Source organism: Zychaea mexicana (genome assembly GCF_025766255.1).
Source record: "Zychaea mexicana strain RSA 1403 chromosome Unknown BDB00scaffold_14, whole genome shotgun sequence".
In the NCBI taxonomy this organism is placed as follows: domain Eukaryota; kingdom Fungi; phylum Mucoromycota; class Mucoromycetes; order Mucorales; family Lichtheimiaceae; genus Zychaea; species Zychaea mexicana.
In genome coordinates this window covers 542368-562490 of record NW_026516677.1, presented here as the reverse complement: position 1 = coordinate 562490, position 20123 = coordinate 542368, and the positions used below count along the sequence as shown (strand labels likewise).

The 20123-nt window shown below is 44.1% G+C and overlaps 7 protein-coding genes across 7 annotated transcripts; 3 read left to right on the top strand and 4 right to left on the bottom strand.

The window, feature by feature from the left end:
* The first annotated feature begins 1884 nt into the window (after positions 1–1884).
* On the top strand, positions 1885–2167 carry BDB00DRAFT_809346 (uncharacterized protein). Its single transcript, XM_053122477.1, has one exon. It carries the CDS (start codon positions 1955–1957, stop codon positions 2126–2128), a length of 174 nt encoding a protein of 57 aa, XP_052982818.1. The 5' UTR covers positions 1885–1954; the 3' UTR covers positions 2129–2167.
* Positions 2168–4787: 2620 nt separating this feature from the next.
* BDB00DRAFT_937007 (uncharacterized protein) lies at positions 4788–5778 on the bottom strand (the record flags this gene model as incomplete). Its single annotated transcript, XM_053129240.1, has 3 exons — positions 4788–5070; positions 5515–5615; positions 5685–5778. The coding sequence occupies 3 exons, from the start codon at positions 5776–5778 to the stop codon at positions 4918–4920; spliced, it is 348 nt and encodes a 115-aa protein (XP_052982817.1). The 3' UTR covers positions 4788–4917.
* A 1913-nt stretch (positions 5779–7691) lies between these two features.
* On the bottom strand, positions 7692–10009 carry BDB00DRAFT_785622 (uncharacterized protein; the record flags this gene model as incomplete). Its single annotated transcript, XM_053120550.1, has 6 exons — positions 7692–8533; positions 8596–8647; positions 8717–8904; positions 8982–9402; positions 9486–9616; positions 9688–10009. The coding sequence occupies 6 exons, from the start codon at positions 10007–10009 to the stop codon at positions 7692–7694; spliced, it is 1956 nt and encodes a 651-aa protein (XP_052982816.1).
* BDB00DRAFT_124087 (pre-mRNA processing factor 3-domain-containing protein) lies at positions 9874–12458 on the top strand. The gene is made up of 7 exons (XM_053116158.1): positions 9874–10182; positions 10262–10579; positions 10678–10821; positions 10913–11188; positions 11263–11560; positions 11656–11869; positions 11951–12458. Exons 1-7 carry the CDS (start codon positions 10099–10101, stop codon positions 12387–12389), a joined length of 1773 nt encoding a protein of 590 aa, XP_052982815.1. The 5' UTR covers positions 9874–10098; the 3' UTR covers positions 12390–12458.
* BDB00DRAFT_123948 (Alpha/Beta hydrolase protein) lies at positions 12458–14346 on the bottom strand. The gene is made up of 8 exons (XM_053116157.1): positions 13930–14346; positions 13842–13849; positions 13693–13772; positions 13451–13616; positions 13222–13358; positions 13003–13137; positions 12836–12932; positions 12458–12747 (listed from the first exon to the last, which is right to left on the bottom strand). Exons 1-8 carry the CDS (start codon positions 14055–14057, stop codon positions 12527–12529), a joined length of 972 nt encoding a protein of 323 aa, XP_052982814.1. The 5' UTR covers positions 14058–14346; the 3' UTR covers positions 12458–12526.
* A 915-nt stretch (positions 14347–15261) lies between these two features.
* Positions 15262–16367, top strand: BDB00DRAFT_809299 (uncharacterized protein). Its single transcript, XM_053122476.1, has one exon. It carries the CDS (start codon positions 15633–15635, stop codon positions 16065–16067), a length of 435 nt encoding a protein of 144 aa, XP_052982813.1. The 5' UTR covers positions 15262–15632; the 3' UTR covers positions 16068–16367.
* Positions 16368–16627: 260 nt separating this feature from the next.
* On the bottom strand, positions 16628–19931 carry BDB00DRAFT_758430 (uncharacterized protein; the record flags this gene model as incomplete). Its single annotated transcript, XM_053119056.1, has 6 exons — positions 16628–17355; positions 17432–17684; positions 17749–18734; positions 18801–18837; positions 18908–19229; positions 19306–19931. The coding sequence occupies 6 exons, from the start codon at positions 19929–19931 to the stop codon at positions 16628–16630; spliced, it is 2952 nt and encodes a 983-aa protein (XP_052982812.1).
* Between the last annotated feature and the right edge of the window lie 192 nt (positions 19932–20123).

Genomic DNA, 20123 nt, shown 5'->3' with positions numbered 1-20123 from the left:
TTACTACTTTGATCGAATATAAATAATGCTTGACAACCAGGGTGCAAAAGGTCAAATAGTGGGATCGCATCTTCTTCTAACTGCTTAACCATGTCTTTGCTGGTCCAATACTGTTCTCAGTTAGCCCCTGCATAGAAGTATGTACGCGAGGTCCATATTCCAGATCGCATTGTGCCATGACACGCGCATTGGAACTCGGATATCATAATGGATTGTCCAGGGCTTTTGTTGTGTAGGATACTCTCGCCGTCTGCCAGCCATAGCTTTTGTTTACCGTCGTTTGCATAGAAGGTTGACTCATCATAGGTAACCATAACAAGTTTCTTTTGATCAGGCGCTAAAGATGGCTCAATGATGATTTCTGCACGTTGTCCTTCGTACGAGTCCATCCGCTTCTTGTACTCCACCATTCGTTTAGCCCATTTTAATCGGTATGCTACCACGTCATCTCGTTCGTGCCCGTCGTAATATATATCCTTGCTGTTTTTGCGGTATCGATAACCCCACTCAGACATATATCGCCATAATGTCGTCTGTGATACTGAGCCTGGAACACCAAGTATCTCAGGGATGATACTTTTATTGATAACTTTAACAAAAGCAGGGAGGTTACGCAGCTCGAATTTTTGACCGCCTATCAATAGACGGATTCGTTCTTCCACGGACTCGTCACTGAGGAGTGATTCTCTTTTTACATGCTTCCCTTGTTGATGTGTTGAGATGGACCCAGAATCACGGAATTCGCGCGCCCAGTAGCGAATGGCCTTTGCCCTGTACTCTTTTGATGGGGTGGTCCAGATATCGACAGCAGCTCTTTGAGAACTATCAATACTTTTCAATCCCTGTGACCGATAGTGATAGTACCGGTATACAGCTTGTGTTTTTGCCATTTGAAAAGCACCCATAGTATTGAGCGTGCTTCCTTTGTTCGCTACCGGCTTTATAAGTGCTTTTAAAGATGCTAAAAGCTGTGAGAGTTGCTCCTCACCATCAATATTGGCGACGCTGTAGTTTTTGTGGAGAGCTTTAGAAGAGTTCTCTGAATGTATACACGGCGTTTGCGTCACCTTCGTGAAATAATCATCGACCTTTTTGCAACCTTCTGCAGCAGCTCTTGCTTCTGTTCGTCTTCGCCAGTTGGTCGTACGGGAGTCTTTGTTATATACTACACGCATGGATTTATCTGCATCGTCTTTCCAAGCCAGCGATAGTTTTGCAGCCTGTTGTAATATATTGTGCGTCAGGTCAAGGAGTTCCCAATCGTTGATATTATCGTCGTCGTTGTTGTCACTTAGTTCAGATCCTGCATCGACATATGTAATAGTCGCTGGACTTTCCGAAGCTATGAATCTTCCATATTCAACTATTGTTTTCTCTTTGCGTTCTCTCTAGCGCTCTTCTGGCGCTTCCTAAGTGGTGGCATCTGGTAGAAGGAACAGGGTGTGGCCACATCTCAGCTCTTGCGAATAATAGTGTAAGGCATTAGATACTAACCAAATTAGGAAATTTCACGTGAGTATTATTTACCCGAATATGCATGAGTGCGTTTCAATTTTCCCCTTCGCCTGCAAAATTTTCCTAAACCAGCAGACTTTGACGACTATCCTCTCCTTCCCAAAACATTTTTTTAAGACGTTAGCCAAATAGAAATAGACTAAAGATGCTTAAGAAACAATTGATTTGGTTGCTTTTGTGGTAAACTTGTTTTTGGGGGTGCTGATAGCTTTCAATTTTGGGGAAAATTTTAGCGGTTATAGATGGAATACACCATATATATTCCACGAGAATGGCTATATGTACATTCCCTTGTCTTGAGCAATTTCCTCTAGCAAAAGTAAGCGTTATTCTGAGCTGATAAGAAAGATATGTTTATTCTACCAAATGTTAGTAAGTTTACGTCCGTGGTAATGATAGCCCCTTATTCTTTTGCTTCTAGTCTAAGTTTCTGCTTTTAATGCCAAGGCTGTGCTGCAGTTGCTGTTACACTGACTCGTTGTACTTTATGATTATCCGTGATCGTTTTTTTTGGCTTTTGCACAACGGTATTGTTGTTGTATCACTCATCAGCTACATCCGTTGTATGATGATCTCGTCACCTCTTCTTGTGGGTCACGGACGTTGTTTTTGAATAGAGATCTGGATAGAGTTGTTTGCGATTACAAAACTCGAGAATCTTGATTTCGTTACTGTTGTTTGGAATATTGAAAACATAACATGGATTTTGTGACGTTAGCTATCGATAAAATTGATGGCAAAATATTAGCATGTGTTTTGTACTTACAGTTAAAACTACTTTTCCATAATTGGTCCACTTGTATAGGTAATGCCTATCGTTGTTTTGATGTTTGTCTTGAATGCAATTGTTTGTCTTCAGCCCGGAATTGATACAAGTGCATTCGTATCTTAAGAAACGTATTGCCCTTGTACCATAATTTTCCATAAGCTTGCTCTAAGTGCTGCTTTTTGTCGTGCCTCGAGTTGTCTTTTCTTGCACCATTTGCCTTGTATCTTGTGTCTTGTATATAACTTTTTTTTCTTTTTTTTTTTTTCTTTTTCTTTTTCTTTTTTCTTTTTTCTTTTCTTTCTTTTCTTTTTTCTTTTTTCTTTTCCTTATTTACGGGGTCTATCATTACCTGGACATTAACTTACCAAACATCTGTAGTGGGAATATATTCGTGAGAGATATCGTTGACTGGTATATAGGAACATGCAGGGCTCTACGACAAAGCAATGTGAGCACAATTGCGTAACATTACAAGGTGGATCAATTGCTTTTTGTTACTAATTCTTACCGTTATGCTTTTCTAAATGCCTATTGCCCCTGGTATATCTTGCTGTCTGTAGCTGATTTTCTTGAAGCATGTGTCTGCATCTCTTGAGGATGCATTAAATAGCAATATCGTTCGGCCGCCACTTTTGCTAATGGATGTTTTGAAGTTTTGATGAATATATGTGGTATGCTCCAATGACGTTTGTTGTAATCCTTTTAGAGCACTGCACAATTACCCTTTTTCGTTTTTCTCCACAAATGATCTTATTGTCGTCGCATAGTAATTGAGCGAGCAATATGGATGCTCGGTGGACAATCACGTGCGTTTCATTGATGTGCCTTGAGTGTGTATGTGCACATGTGTCTTCCATCTTGACTTTGAAAAATGTATTGACTGCTTCCGCTTGCCACCGATCAGGTTTGTAGGATCGTCTCTATCACCAATGTATCGTAGACTGTATACTGGTAGTAGGCTCTTCTTGATTTCCGCTTTGTTGGTATACAGTGCCGTCGTGTGGATCTGAATATGATGGCCACTTGATGATGACGCCTTCAAAGCCAATGTCGTGTTTGATGCGCCTTATGAGCGAGACCTTGTATTGTTTGAAATAGCTGTGTCCTGTGTTTGATTTGCGGTTACTACAGCTGCGTTTTCATTCACCACGCGTTAACTGCCTCACAACCATAGCAAGAATGAAACCGCCACATATGATGTGATGCTAGTTTGTTCACTTACTTGTTCGCATTGGTGTCCTTGACCTTTCCTGTCGTCCAAACCCGTGATGCTTAGTTGTATGGAGGTCATCGCCAAGGTTTTGAATCGCCTTTACGATTCCTAAGAAGAGATAATAGATATGAGCATACCATTGTTTTTGACTTGATATCGGTGTCATCAGATAATCATGCGCACTTACTTTCAATTCATAAAGTAGCAAGTAAAATGACTAATTGTGCTGCCTACGTCGTTTCTTGTCGCTCTTGTTGCCTCTGATGTGTGGTTGTCATTACGCTGCATACTATAGTATCGCCAGATTATGTAGGTTTGACAAAAAAGCGTTCCCATGGCTTCTTGTTCTCTTCAACGATAAACGATCAGAACGGACGAAACTTGTCATGTAATTGAAATGTTGTTGACCGCTTGACTGTTCGATAAGTGCCAGATTCCAGGGTTTAGTTGCCACCTTCCTGCCTTGGTTGATGTTGTCGTCCGGAGCTCTTGATCTGCTGTTGTGCCATGATGAAGATCCGCTCGAAAGCTTGTTCTGTTCCCGCTGTTGTCAATTGTTACCGGAAATGCTGTTTGCCTGAGTTGTTGCCACCAAGTTGGATGTCATCAACGCCGATGACGACTATTTTGTTGCGTCGATGTTGTCGCATGAATAAATCTTGCTGTTTGTTGTCATAAGCAGAGGTGACTCATCATCTCGATTCGAACTGTAGCAATTGTCATTTGCAATGTTGTCAATTCTTCTTGCTCTTGTGCTTTTTGGTTTGATGTCTACAACGTGCCATACCGCTCTTTTTGATGTGTTGTTCCGACAGTTCCTTTCCGTCTTAACGTAACTTGTTGGAATATTCGAGTTGAACCGTCAGCCATGCTGATGTCTCTTCGTTGCTACAACCTCTTGCTTGTTATCCGTACCACTGAGTTGCGCTACTTCTTGATGTGATGATAAAATTGCTGCGCTGAAACATGTGATTCACTGTTGCACGCTTTTTCGTGATGGGGCATGCATTTTGACAAGAGAAAATCAAGCCAAAGACGGGATTCTCCGAATCCTCGATTCGACACAAGGGTGCTTTTGTACTCGGCTAGTCTGAAATTTGGCGCCACCCCACCATGACGGCATGTGAGGCACATGCATACTAACCACACGCAACGACGACGTAATCAAGCCAAAGACGGGATTCTGCTAATCCGCGATCAGCGCCAAGTTTTTTTACTCGGCTAGCCTGGAGTGCTGGCGCTCTCCCAACATGGCAGCGTACTACCACCGCACCGCTCTCGCCAGGACAACCCCAGCCCGGACACCCCAGCTTCAGGCACCCGAAGCAGAGGGTAAGGGTTATGAGACAGAAGGATACTCACTTCCATAGCAGAGGGACAGCTAACTGCTACCCAGGCCCCCTGAGGGATCAGACGCGGTTTAGGCGTAAACACATTCCAGAGGACGACCGAGAACCGTGCTGTGGGGTCGGTGAGGTGGTAATGCTTGTGGAACAATGCTTTGTGGTATTGTCGACGCAGGAGTACCACGGGGTGTCTTTTGAGCCAGTGTGAACCAATGGAGCAACCACGACTAAATAAATGCCACAATGCAAAGACGGCTTTAGGTCCTACATGGAGCTGCTCCCCTCCCTTGTATTAGCAATCATCAAAACGATTGACTGCTACAAGAAAGGGGGATGGACGACTAGCAAAAATACTTCAAATTAGTTAGTACATCATGCTCACTTTGTTTTCCTTTATTACGTGAAAGTAAAGATGATCAATACGTGCCTGCAAACAGAGCCATGGTCTACCGGGCCGCTCCATTGTACATTCCTGCTATGCAAGGTGTCACCCTCGTCCTCCAAAACCGACAAACGACAATGCAATGTTCCTAGCATCACCATACAGCACACCGGTGGTGCCACAGCCATCTAGTCCAAAGTCATCGTGAAACATGCGCAGAGGCCCCCTATATCTCCCTATACAGGCGATAGCACAGTGCCTTGCCACAGCCTTCCATCTCAGCCCTTACCTTACTCCGGGTACCCTCCACTGCACCCCATCGCCTGACGTAGGCGGAAGCCGCCAGACCAAACACCAGAAGCATCGCAGCCGAAACGACCACGCAAAGACCTAAAGAACATGGATCCAATCAGTAAATATATGCCTTCAATCTGAGACAGCCTTCTTTGAGCTACATACCAAAACAGCCCACGCAAAAGAGCCGACCAAAGACGGCCCAAACGAACCACCCCAGAAGCCATGCGGAGAAGGCACCACCGAGGAACCGACACATCACCACGACGCCGACGCGCCAACAAACCAACGCCAACAAGCGGGAAGAAGAGGATAAAGCAGGAGCCGGTAAAAAAGAACGGAAGCAGGAAAAGGAGGGCCTATTAAATCGACCAGCCAGCAATGTTAGTTTTCATCTTTATCAGGCAGCAATGTGTTTGAAGCAGGCTTAGTAAAACGAGAGTTGACTTTGTTACCAATAGCTATACGGAATACGGAATACTGAATACTGAATACTGAATACTGAATACTGAATACTGAATACTGAATACTGAATACTGAATGTTTTTTGGAGGGTTTTGACTTTTGAATTGTTTTTTGGGTGCTATTAGAATTTGTACGAAAAAGAAGAAGCCGGTATCAATGAGCGCGTTTATGATAAGAAAGAAGCAGAAGCACACGACAGCAGAAACATTATACTTACCTTTTGTGGTGTTTTTTGCTTTTTTTGTTGGGATCTATCATAACAGAAAGAATAGACGTGTCCAAGTCAGTGAACGTGCTCAATAAAAAGGTCAATGTAGAGTAGCTTACTTTATGGATGTTTTTAGTACCACCAGGGGTACGAAGGAGGAACCCAGTCTACGTGCATCAGATTGCTCTGATCGTCGTCAATATCCATGTCGTCGCTGTCAATGTCCATCATATCACCAGCATATGGGATCTCTTCATCCTCTTCTGGCACTGGCGCCTCTTCAGCCTCTTCGTCATCGGCAACCTCAACCATCGGAGGAGCGAGAGCGGGGAAGAGGACAGGGAAAGCGGGAGCAGGCGCCTCCTCAGCCTCTTCGTCATCGGCAACCTCAACCATCGGAGGAGCGAGAGCGAGGAAGAGGACAGGGGAAGCGGGAGCAGAATGGTGAGGAAGAGGGGACGGCGGCAAGACGGGAGAATGCAAAGGACTGAACTGCGGTGATGGCGGTGGGGACGAACCCGCACGCGACAGAGCACTGGACGCATCATCATTGTTGCCGAGGTCAATGATGAGGGAGGAGTCGGAAGAGAAGACGGTGACGAAGGAGTGGTGTGAGGCCGTGCTGGCGTTGTCGAAGCTGAAGGTGGGTGTAAGGACGGGCGAGAATTGGGGTGGCGCGGAGGAGATGGTGGAACGGGAATGGTATGAAAGCTGTGATGCCGCGTCAGGGTCGTAGGGGATGGTGGACGCATCGTCGTGGTCAAAGTTGTAGTAGCCTGTGGCTTGGTCGTAGGTGTTTTCAGCGTGAGTGCTCATCGTAAAAGTACGGAAGAATAGAAAAACTGGTAAAGAAGGAAAAAAAAAGGAAAACGCGTTTTTTTGTATCCTGCTTCCTTATCTATACTTGCTCTGATCTGATTTGATTTGATATGCACAAATAATTTCCTTTTTTGGGTTGCCTTGCCGAATGATCTCTTACCACTCACATTAAAGATCCTTCTTTATGACTTATGGGACCTTTGAAGCAGACAACTGGAAGCTTGTTTTCGAAGAGCTATACAGCAGAAAAAGACTTTTTTGTTGCCATGGCATTCAGGGGTTGTGACATTTCCTGTTCCTGAAAGCTGCTTGTTGCCATGTCAAGCATGTCAAAAATTTATTTTATTGTATTCGTCGCGTCACGCATTTTGGCCAATTCCGAGCGGAATGGCGGCTGTTCTCGCGAAGAGTTTATATCATACATAATTCTATTGTTTTAGTGTAGCAAAAACGGCACCCAATCGAGCTTTAGCTCCCAAGCCTTCAAGCCGCTTTTGATCTGTGGCCGTCCATGGTGGTATAGGATCATCATTTGGTGGATCTTCCAAACCTTGGCACATTCGGTATCTTTTGTATAGCCTGCAACAAAAAAAACAAATAGTCATTTGAGTTCACAGTTATCTAATCAGCTTCCGTTATATCTTTGTTCCGACATCGAAATCACAAAGCGAGAGCGAAGCTTACTCATGATAGCGAGGCTCATTGCCCAAACCGCCCAGTACTAGGACCAATGTTCCGGATGGGAAACCTTTATACATTTGCTGAAAGTAGCTGTCGAACCGTGTCATTCTTGCCGCTTCATCGTAGTTGCCACTAGCTATCTCTGTGGAAATCACAGTGGGTGCTGCTTCTGGCATATCAGCTGGGCCTTGCTTCTTCTTGTTTTTTGGACGCAGCGTATCGAATTGAGAAAACACAAAATCATGGGTACTTGCAGCCTTGATTGTGCTTTCAATCAAATTATCTTCAGAGTCGTAGTGCTTGTAATTCAAAGAAGTGCTGGAAGCAAAGACGCCATTGGGCGTTTCAGATGCTTCAAGCAGCGCGCTTGATTTGGGTGGCGTGTGCTTGTGTAATCGATCAGAGATGAGCTCAGAGCCATTACCGAATCGGCCAAAGTCAGGCCCGCGTTTCACTTTGAGCTTGAATAGGTCGAGTGCGGCACGCGCATCTTCGGCTGAATCGTGACCCACTTTGGATTGGTGCTGGATAACACGTTTAAGGAGATTACGTGACAAGTGACGCAAGGCTGGTTTGAAGGGTTTGCCTTTGAAACTATCGTAAAGAATCGATGTATCGGCACAGTAAGGGTGTGACAGCTTGAGTGCATGTAAATCGTTTTCTAAGCCGTGGCCGATCAAGATTACGTTGTGATCAACGTATTTGCGCACGTGTTTCTGTGCTCGACGCAGTGAGCATGTCGTCTTTTTCATGATCTCCGGTGTGATACCACTGTATTGCGTCAAATAATCCAAAATGGGTTCGCTAGGTTTGACGTATTCGTCTAGTAATGTATTTCCATCTAACAGAGCATGAACACTTATTAGCAGTCAGCCGCTTGCTTTCGATAAGAAAAGTCTTTACCTTCGTTAACCAAGGTGACACGAGCTAATGCCTTGCCTTCTGCGGTCTCAACCTGTGTATGATGAATAATTATATTGTTATTATCAGGTTCAAAACAGAGATAAGTACTGAGCCGTCTTACCATCTCACAATCAATGGCAATCAGTTTTTTCTTGGGAATAGGTTCTTTTACGGCCCGTGTTTCCTTCCAGTCATCGTCAATCGCTGCTTGTGGATCCAGGAACGTTGGGATAGGGTATCCTGATGCCTTCATATCATCGAGTGTCAGTATATAGTATTCGTTCAAATTATCTTCGTATTTCTTCAAACCTATAAATAGCAGACAAAACAAACTCAATAAATTTGTGTTTTAAAATATTATCTTGAGGAAAGAGAACAATAATTACGTTCGTTCGACGCCTTCTTTTGACGTTCATGCTCATTGTTTCCGACTGGGCATTGGAGCAATTCAGAGACGGGCGAGAACACCTTTCCACTTCCACCGGTCAGCTTACTGACAAACATATGCGAAAAGCAGCTGGTAAAAAAGGGCATCGCAGCCCTGCCGGTTGACGATGCCGTATCCAAAGCGCTAGTATCAATGGAATGGGGAACGTTGTTACGATGGGTAGGTGCGCCAAATGATATGATGTCCAAACCGTGAACAAAAATAACGACAGTGTGCTTGATGGATGCCCTGTGTGTAATAGTGGCCCATGAAGGAGGGTTCGCCTGGGTAACGCTGTACAAGATGAGATCACGTATACTCGACAGTGATATCTTTTGCTTCACAGAGTCAGGCTTCAGACGAAGAGTGGGTACGTCAACCTATTATTATATTTTTTTGGTACTCGCAAGTCAGCAGGGTGTGAATTGGACGATTTTCCCCCTATAAGAGTCTTTGAGTTTACCTTGACGCCATCGACAACTTTCTTAGCAAGTTGACGTTGTCGCTTCTTTTCACGAATCTTTCTCACTTTCTCCTTGACTTCTTCTTCAGTAAGCTTCTTTTTTTCACTGCCTCGATACTTTGCTTTTGCATCTGCGTAAAACAAACAGTGACCTCCACTTAGTATCGATCTTCCAAGTGGCTTCTTTGGCAGTATTACTTACCTTTTTTTGTTTTGCCGTTCTGCGTCTTTTTGGCATCTTGACCGGGTATCTGGATGGCTGTTGATCCATTTTTCGCTTTCTTAGAAGACGGGAACGAAGAGCTCTTTCCTGCTTTTCGTTTCTTGTTGCTGTCGTCTTTGTTACTGTTATCTTTACTGTCGATCTCGGCTTGATCGGAAGATCGTTTCTTGGTGGCCACCTGAATGACAGTTGTTGGGACACTGACTGCTACGTTCGAATCGCCGTCAAATTTCACGTGGACTTTGGCATTTGTATCGAACAACTTCGGCCTTTTTGGATCGATCGACGGTGTAAACTTCATTTTTTCTGTTGATCGATCAGTTCGTCGTTAAAGCACAGAAAAAAGAGACAAGCTGTAAATTTCGGATACAGTCGTGCGAGTCACGGATAATGTTCGTCGCGCTCGAAAGGACACCACCACTGCTGCGACTTCGTCTCTCACCCTCTTTTTTTTGCACAATGTCCGATCAACAGGTGTGTACATTTGTTATTTTTATACTCAAATGCATTGTCTCTCTAATCTTATATTTGCTTCGAATGTGTGTGTATATAGACTGCCGCAATTATTGCAGCACGACAAGCTGAAATACGAGCCAAGTTGGCTAAATTCCAACAGCAACAGAAAGGTGCACCTCCACCGTCAGCCGCACCACCACCGAGTCGACCACCATCACAAGCTCCTTCATCGTCTACATTTTCTGCATCACCGCTTACAAACAGACGTCCTGAGAGTAGTAGCGCCAGCCCCAGTTCATTACCGAGCCGTGGGAGTCCCGCCGGAGGTAGTGGTGGTTCTGCAGACCTCGATCTGATTCAACGGAAAATCGCAGAAGCCAAAGCACGATTAGCGGGAAACAATACCTTGGTAGCGGTAAGAAGAAGAGCAGAACCTCCCTTTTTGATGATTAAATAATAATAATTTAAACGACGGGTGCAAGTTATGCTGATCCCACATGTATGATCGGTTAGCCTCGAGCAACAGCGAAAGGTATCTATGTGCCCGATGATAAAGGAAGAGTTGGAACGCCTCAAGTTGGCCTAGACGCGACCGGAAGCATTGATCTTCAAGCAATGCTGAGCAGTATACCCAAGCGAGAAGTTGCTACAGCAAAGGTAAAACGTGTATTTTATAAATATGAGCTAGTCGAAACGTACTTTGAAAGTTTGATATTCACACAACATGTCTGTTTCCTTATTATGACAGGCTAATCAGCGCTCTGCACAAAAGAAGGAAGGGCCGGGTATAGGCATTGGAAGCAAAGCTAAAAACCCGTACCTGGAATATCCGACCGAAGCCACCACAATACCTACCAAACGCAAAGCGAGACCGCTCAAGTTTGTTCAGCCGGGAAAGTACATTGAGAAGGCGGATAAAGAACGAAAGCATGCACAACTCGAAAGATTGAAGCAGGAGATTGCGCAAAATGTCAAAAAAGCGGGCATGGAAGTCGAATTGGACATTTCTGATAAAGCATTAAAGGTAAGAAGGCGGTGCTTCTACATTTACGTATGTGAAATTTTAAATGATTAAGTAACTGTATTGTTCACTTGTAGAAAGAGCCCGGACCACCTGCCGAATGGTGGGATGCACCTTTTCTTCCTAATAAAGCATACACAGACATGGATGAAACACCTGTCAAACCGGAAGAACTTGACCAGCTCGTGACGCTGTATGTCCATCATCCGATCCCTATCAAACCACCAAGCGAACAAAACAGCACACCTGTGGTGCGATCACTGATGCTTACTAAAAAGGAACGCAAGAAACTTCGACGACAACGACGACAAGAAACACAAAAAGAAAAACAGGACAAGATTCGTCTTGGCTTGCTACCACCCGACCCACCCAAAGGTAAAGATGCTTGGTGAAATCTTTCAGAAGATCTTATTAGACTTATCTTAATAATGTGGTGACAAATATTTGTCTTTTCATCTGTTTGTATACAGTCAAAATTAGCAATTTGATGCAAGTTCTAGGACAGGAAGCTATCCAAGATCCTACAAAGATTGAAGCTCGTGTCCGAAAAGAAATGGCGCAACGACAGCAACAGCATGAATTAACCAACGAGCAACGTAAACTGACTCCAGAAGAACGAAGGGCAAAGATTATGAACAAGCTTGCCGAAGACAAGAAACAGAGCAATGAAGTGGCAGTTTTCAAGTAAGTGTAACCTTTGAACTACTTAAAGTTATAAATGTATATTTCGATACTGAATTTTTCCTCCTTGACAACTTTAAATAGAATAAAAAATTGTGCACACCCCAAACATCGATACAAGATCGAAAAGAATGCACAGCAATATCAGTTAACTGGAATAGTGGTTGTTCATCCAAAGTGCCATTTGGTTATTGTTGAAGGAGGACCAAAAGGTATTAAGGCGTACAGAAAGCTAATGCTCCGACGTATCGATTGGAACGACATGCCTCCTCCCAAGAATACTGATGGATCGTCGGACATGATGGATATCGATCGATTCAACACAGAAGGCGAGGATAACAAGTGCTATTTGGTATGGGAAGGTCAAGTGAAGAACAAGGCATTCCGTAAATTTACGTGGAGATCATTTGAGAGTGAAAAGATGGCTAGAGAAGAGTTATCCAAATGGAACGTAGAACACTACTGGGATGCGGCTGTCATGGCATCGGATGAAGACCTTGCTGCACGGCAACCAGAATTGTAGTCAGCGTAATAACAAGAAGAAACAGCACGATAAAAAATATTATAAAAAGACGATTATACGTTAAACCATAAATCAGAACAAATCGTGTTTAGTTTGAAGAAAGAGGAAGGATACAAAATACAGAGGAAGTTTTTGTTTTAGAGCTTTTGGGCAGGATAAATCTTGGAGAGCCATTGCTTCAGGTATGAGTTGCATTCCTCCGGTTGCTCCCACAACACCCAGTGACCAGCGTTCTTGACATTGAAGACTTCAACGTTAGGAACGGATTTTTCCATTCCTTTGGCCATAGAGGGTGGCAAAGCAACGTCGCCGTCAGCCGTCACCATCATGGCAGGCTTGTGAATGATAGGTTCCAAATCTGAAAGAAAGGTGATACGTTTGTTAAATTAAACACTAGAAAGGTAGATAATTACAGATCAAGTTGGGCTTTGAGGACGACTACTAACCTTTGCATTCTTCAAAGTTGACCTTGCGACGCTTGTAATAGTTGAGACAACCAGCAGCACCACGCTTTTGGTACTTCTCAACGTAGTAATCGAGCACCTAGAAAGACATTCGATTAAAGCCTGCCACAAATGCACTGCACTGCATTAAATTGCTGCTGTTGTGTTACCTTTTGAGGGAGTTTGTCGCTCTTTGGAACGGGTGGTCGGCCAGCAATAAGTGTTTTAGTTTGCTCATCAATAATGCCGCCACCGCCTACTTGCTCGGAAATAGGTCTGAACATCCGCTTGAAAAAGGCTTCGGTCTAAACAGCAAATGATAGCCAGGTCAATTTCTTTGCTTTTATAGTTTTTAATAAGGGAGGCACAACAGCGAATTTCATACTGACATTTTCATCTATTTCGGCTGCAGCTGAGGGTGTTGTCAGGTACAATTGATAGGTAAAGTTAGGCACCAGTTTGACAAGCTCTTCGAGAGGAAGGTATTGCTGCTCTGGACGCGAGTAGGGCGTACAGAAACTGGCGACTAGAGGAGCATATGATAGATTAATGGAACGTAAGTGTAATATTTAGCTTGCGCAGTAGCTACGTGAACAATATGTAGACGAATTTACATACCTGCCACTACACGATTGGGATAGAACTGAGTGAAGCGCCAGGCGCAGACACCTCCCCAGTCGTGACCGACGACGACAACGGTTGGGATTTGGAGGTAGTCAAGCAAACCAGCAAAGTCGTTTGACAACGTTTGCTCACCGTACTGTACATGGTCTGCAGGGGCATCCTATTACACGTGAATAAATTAGCTTCGTATTTTAATTTCGCCTACACGCTCATCTTTGATGAAAATTTATGCGTACACTTTCACCAAAGCCGCGCAAAGTAGGTACAACGACACGATAGCCTAGCTTGACCAGGAAGGGAATCTGCTCGCGCCAACCTATATTGTATCATGTTTATATAAACTTGCTCGAGTTGTTTCTGGCTGTACCTATTACAAATCACATACCACACCAACTAATGGAGGGTTTTTTGTGTTACTTTAATTAGGCATGACCAAGCAAGAAAATTTCCAGAGAGCGAAAAGGAAGACATACAGGTCGGGCCAGCCGTGAATAAGCAAAAGAGCCTTCTTAGACGACTGGTTCTCGTCAATATAGTGCATGCGAATGCCATTAACATTGCAATACTGGTGGTTAAACGTGGTGGGATCGCTTGGGTCCATGCTTTTTAAACGATGTCTGTGGATATACAAAAAAGAAAAAGAATAGAAGGAAGAAAGAAAGCAACCATTTTCCCTCCCAGAATATGCTATTTTAACGATTTTCAAAAGCCGAAAACGTGTTTTGTCACTGCCTCGTTGCTTTTGCAAGGATAGTTAAGTGTGTTCACCCAATGACAGCGTCGAGCACCCGTCCAGCAGAGCTTCCAAGAGAAAAGCTTTTCTGAAAATGTCCAATATATGCCGAGACGTGTCCTAGTTATCAGTCTTACAGATGCCGCCACCATTTGCAAGTCGATTGTTCCTGTTTCTTTTCATCAAACATTGATAAGCAGATTAGTCTCCGGTACCATCGAAACATATTGACAAAAACTAAAGGGCAGTGTTGCCGTATCATTTAGGATGAAGAAGGAACATGGGGTTGGTGGAATCACATTTAAGCAAGCCACCATGCTGAATTACTCAGCAATCCAGCATATTTTGGAAGGTGTTATATGTCTATGATGCTTGTATCAAGTTCAGAGAGCGTCGCTCGTTGCGCACGCATGAGCATATGAAAGAAGATATCGTCAATCACAACTATGAGCACAGAGCACTACACAGTGACAACAGCAGGGAAACTTTTGAGCGGGCGCTGGTTTACCCGTGTGCATAAACGTGCAACTTTGTGCGTTCTGTACGTTCTATTGAGACATAATAAAAAAAATGGGATTACGACATTACCTGAAGGTACTGGGCGAAAGAAAAAAGAAACGAGGAACACAGAGAATGTGGCTTCAATAGTCATTTTAAGAATCTTACAGAAAACAAAATGCATGCTTTGCCATTGGAGACACCAGTCCACGCCGTAGTAAAAGGCTTGCAGGTAATAGCTCCTTTTTTTTGGGACAGATAGTAAGTCCCATGCCCTAGAGGTAATCCTCTCCCGTTCAATACGCCGTTCACTATCGCGACGAACGCGGAGGGCCCTTTTTGCTAGCGCTACTAAGTAATCAGTAAGGGGTGACACTTGAAAGACTCTAGTAATGCTGTTAACTCAGCTAAACTCCCTGGAGGTCTGTCCTTGGGGAATCACACCCTTCATACCTCTACTATAAGGCTTTGACTACGCGGTGCTGGAGTCTAATTCACCCTTCATTTCAAGAGAACTTACCTGGTTGCACCAGAGATAGTTCAGGCGGATGGGCTTCTTCTACGGCCGATGGAGCTTCTGGTTCCTTTTAGTTCCCTCTCCAGAATTCAACTATAACGATAACAATAGCAAGAGCCTATAGTAGCAGACTTTGATACCCGTGAATATAACGCTGAGCATCACCATAGTCAAACGCCAGAAGCAGTGAGAGTAGGCGAAGACATGAAGGATGACAAATCGAAAGATCGCGTCATTATCCATCAAACAACAAATACTCGTGGATCGAATTGATAAGGCGGCACAAATAGCTCGCTACCAAGAGACACGCGCCATTGACAGAATCGATTCTCTTATACTTAAAACGTATCTCCAGCGCAAAACGCAACAGTTGGCAAAACAATTACAGCATTGCAAGAACGCGGTTGAACGAGCACGTCAGAAGCAAAATGGCGACATGGCGCATATTGAAGCAGGGCCTTTTTTTTCAGATAAATTGGTGCACAACGATTTTCCATAAATATATCAGCAAAAGACGGCTAACATCTTGTTTTCTTTTCCTTCTGGTCAGGGTGAATACTGGACTCGCAGACACAAAGGGGTCCTACAAGCCCGTTTTTGTCGTCTACGTCCAGTCTGTCAATATTGAGTGTGAGTTGGTCTCCGGGGAGGTAAAACCTTCAAACGTTAGCGTCGACCAAGCAGAGTCCGACCTAGTGATGACAGGGAAAGAGATGAATCAGTTGTACAATCGTCTCTTCATGCTTGGTGTACAAAAACCTTCCGTCTGTGGTGTGCTTGTTGAAGGTTATACGATGAAAACCTCTAAGATCGACGTTCTTGCACCAAATATTTACGATCAACAATACTCACCGAAACAGTAATTTTTAAAACACGGAAGCAATTTACCAGTATCCCGAACCTTATCGCTGCTTTCGTGCAAGTCAAGGTTATTAGAGACCTCTATACAAACATGCATGTGTATTGCGCGCAGTGAGAAGTGTGCTCTGAAGATATTTCAAATTAAGTGTTTGTGAAGTAAGAATAATACTGAACAAGTGTTAAAATATGGTATCGCTGTTATTACAGTGACTTGCTGCATGCCTCTGCCACCCAACGTACAGCAGAGTTGTATATAGGTGCTCCAAGCGCCACTGGATATCTAGTTACCAAGCAGAAAGCACTGTTCTTATTCTTTAGTATATGTATTATGCTAGTGCCATAGGTAACTTTCCTATCAGTCTTATATAATAAATGTAAAATTTAGCCTAATCACAAAACCGACACCCTCGCATCGCAATCCATCCCGCTATCCTTTTTCGCCCTTTCACTGTATACATGAACATCCATCATCATAGCTATATCTTAAAAGAAAATTAAAGCACTTTGTATATAATTTACACATAGATGATGACCTTTTACTTTATTGGTTTGAATATTCTGGTTATGCTACAATTTGCATACCAGCTTGCTTGGAATGGAACACAAGGGGTCGGCTATGCAGTTCCAATGGATTGCCCGACCATACAGCAAACTCATCGATAGCCTCCACAGTCTTGACACCTTCCTCTCGTTTAGAAAGTCCAAAGATTTCTTGCAAATTTGTCGTAACAAAGCGAATCGCTTCAGCTTCTGTAATCGTGCCTTCGACAGTAGGTGAAGTAGCAGAAAGCCATCCAGCATCCCAAGCAAGGTTTCGTGCCAATCCATCATCTGAAACGCCCAATCCAATCTTGACACCGTGCTGGTGAAGAACATGTGCTGCAGTACCGTTGGTCAAAGGTGCACCGGATAAGCAATGGAGAGAATCAAATCGCTCTGGTGTACATAGGGTCGGTCGAAGGATAACAGGAATATTTGCTTCTGCCAAATGGCGAGCAACCAAATGTGATTCAGCACCACCCATGACAACAAAGCGGGCTGTGGGGAACGACTTTTTCTTCAACATAATTATAGATGCAATCTCGTCCTTGTTGTGCACGGAAATAATGGTGGAAATTTCACCCCGAGCTGCTTGTCCATAGTAGTTAGGCTTGTCCAGGTTCTCGGATAGGATTTGACGAATAAACGAAATTTGTGACGAGACCGTAGGAAAACTGTCTGATTTTGCGCTGTCACCAATTTGCAGATGGAGAGCAACATACGGTGCCACTACTGCACCGTCTGAGAGAACTATTGTAATCATGTTAAGTCTTATATCGCATGTGTCATAATTTATAGATCATAATGATAATGGAGTTTCTTTTACTTGAGTCAGCTCCTGTCTTGAATGCAGCACTGATACCAACAACGACATTTTTTGACACAGGGGAGCTGATGGCCGTGAGAACACCTCCCTTATAAGCTTCCTCAAGATGGCGCGTGCTCAATTTAATACCATCGATAGCGCTTACGATATCCTTGGGGTTGTGCGATGATGAAGGCTTCACAATTCCATCACCGGTCGAGCTTTCTGATGGAATTTCTGTTAAACCCAACTTGGATCCTACCGCGACCAATCCCTAGTATTGGCAGTTCTATTTAAGCGAAAGCATGCTTCGATTTATCATGGAACAGCAAACTTACAGGGATAACGTAGCCGCCCTTAACGTCAACATGAGCCAAGGGTTCGTCATTAACGTTGTTTATCATAGCAATAGTACCGGAACAATCTTGAGCAGCACAGGCAACTTTGCCATCATGAACAAGAATTTGAACAGGGCCTTCCATGTCGATGTCATCACCGAGAATAGCACGACCAACGCTTGTAAACATTACCGACTTTCTTGAACCGATACTGGTGATATCGATTGTGTTGGTCTTTCGATCTGTAGCGGTTACGTCTGTGGAAGCCTGTTTAGCTGCAGGCGGGATAGTGCGCTCTTCAAACAATGGCATGCCATCGATAAATACTTGCAAAGGCGTAGCACCAAGTGCCAGCGGTTCGCGATCCCAAATGACAACGTCCGCATCATAACCAACCTTGAGAGATCCAATTCGGTGGTTTAAACCAATAGCTTTAGCTGGGTTAGACGTAACGGCTTTGAAAGCTTCCTGAGGTGGCAGACCGTAATGGCTGGATTTTGCTGCCTCGAAAACCAAATGTTGGGAATTCAATACGGGATGATCGCTCTTTAGTGCAACCGGTATCCCCGCCTCGTACAAAATCTTGGGGCTAAATGGTGAAGCCTGGAAAGCTTCCTTTTTATAACCCCAGTGATCAGCAAACGTAGCAATCGTGATGTTGTTTCGTGCACGCTTGATGATATCAGGCACAAGATATGCGTCGAGAGCATGATGAAAAGCGCTAATGGTAAAGTTGAATTCGATAGAGTGGCGGATCATGGCTTCAATATCATGCGTCTCGTAGCAATGAACGTTCAATAATACATCTCCACGGAGCAAGGCCACCAGCGATTCGAGGCTCAAGTCTTCAGGGAAACGTGATTCAAGTCGAGATTCTGGCTGGTTGATGTCAATGTCCTGAGCTGCGATGCACCAGTCATTTTGAGCATGCAATAATGTCCGTGCGTCGTCCAAACGTTGGCGGAATAGATAAGCTTCACCCATTCCTATGCAAATATCTTAGTAACAGCAGTTTCTATGCTTACATACATCAGCAATTAGTTGTTCCTTACTTGTTTTAGGCATACGACCGTTTTTACCATAGAAATTCTGCGAAATCCCTCATCACAATAAGTAAAGGCGTAGTGTGTTACATTGTTTAAACAATGGAATATCATACCTTTGGATTCTCGCCGCATGCCATTTTCATCCATCGCCATTTAGCGTCGATGCTTTCATCGATACCAGATTGAACCAACATATCCTCATTACTAGTTGTAGGTACTGGACGTAGCTTAAACACAAATGCTTCACCACCCATCAGGTTTGCTGATCCGGGTAAAACGAGAGCCGTTGTAACACCACCAGACGCAACAATTCGGATTGCTTTGTCAGATGGACTGAAAGCGTCGAGTGACCGAACGAACGGAGTAAGCGCTGACGTTGCTTCGTTGATATCCATCGCACCGTCAACATTTGGCCAGTTATACAGACCCAAATGACTAAATATGGTGATTTATCACACAAATGGTTCATTTTACTCGAGCTTCGGCACTAACTTTCTTTTCCAGTGCTTACCTGTGCATATCCACGATACCTGGACTAACAACATGTCCTGCAACATCAATCACTTTGATGTTTTCTGCTAGTGTCGTTGCGCTGATATCACGCTCAACCTTAGCAATGACGCCATCCTGCAGTAAAATGTCGACGTCTTTGAGTATGTGGCCTTCGCCATCCCATACCACCGCGTTCTTCAGTAAAACGGGTTGAGCATTTGCAGGGGCGCGAGGGTTTTTGCGAGCAATATTTGGTCGATTAATCGGTTTCGTCCGTTGGTAAGCTTCACACTTTGCCAAACCTTCTTGCAAAGCGCTTTCCGGGATGCCCGCCTTTATCGGTGCTTTGATATGGTTTCTGTTCGGAAGCGGAAGTTGGTCGCTGTAGTCATCGGGGAGGAGCAGTGCAACAAGAAAGCCAATTACAAGAGCTAGAATGACAAGGAAGCAGAGAATGTAGCCGAGATGCGCCTTGAAGAAACGCTTGTATTCAAAGTTCTTGATCTTGTCCCAACGTGTAGTTGCGTCGCCGTTCTGGCCCTGGTGACGTAACAGGTTGCTAGAGCTACTGGTTGCTTGCGCGGAATGCTCGTTGTCGTCGTCATTGACCGGAATCGCATCGTAGCCTTGCTTCCTTGCTGGCATGATGCTGGTGCACTGATATGGAAGAGCAACGGCGCGATAAAAAGAAACAAAAAGAGCAAAGAATTGGTGTCAAAGAAGCAGGAGCCGCGTCGTTTCATGTTCCGCCACACAACGTTACATGAACTCTCAGAGTACAGCATAAACTTTCGATGGCAACAACGACAGTAACATCAGCACACACATACATTCACC

Coding starts and splice junctions, on each gene's coding strand:
- BDB00DRAFT_809299 (XM_053122476.1), top strand. CDS start 15,633: ATGGCGACATGGCGCATATTGAAGCAGGGCCTTTTTTTTCAGATAAAT.
- BDB00DRAFT_123948 (XM_053116157.1), bottom strand. CDS start 14,057: ATGGACCCAAGCGATCCCACCACGTTTAACCACCAGTATTGCAATGTT. Junction 13,617..13,692: donor TGCGCGGCTTTGGTGAAAGT/GTACGCATAAAT, acceptor CACGTGTAATAG/GATGCCCCTGCAGACCATGT. Junction 12,933..13,002: donor GCGACAAACTCCCTCAAAAG/GTAACACAACAG, acceptor ATGTCTTTCTAG/GTGCTCGATTACTACGTTGA.
- BDB00DRAFT_809346 (XM_053122477.1), top strand. CDS start 1,955: ATGCCAAGGCTGTGCTGCAGTTGCTGTTACACTGACTCGTTGTACTTT.
- BDB00DRAFT_124087 (XM_053116158.1), top strand. CDS start 10,099: ATGTTCGTCGCGCTCGAAAGGACACCACCACTGCTGCGACTTCGTCTC. Junction 10,580..10,677: donor GAAACAATACCTTGGTAGCG/GTAAGAAGAAGA, acceptor ATGATCGGTTAG/CCTCGAGCAACAGCGAAAGG. Junction 11,189..11,262: donor TTTCTGATAAAGCATTAAAG/GTAAGAAGGCGG, acceptor GTTCACTTGTAG/AAAGAGCCCGGACCACCTGC.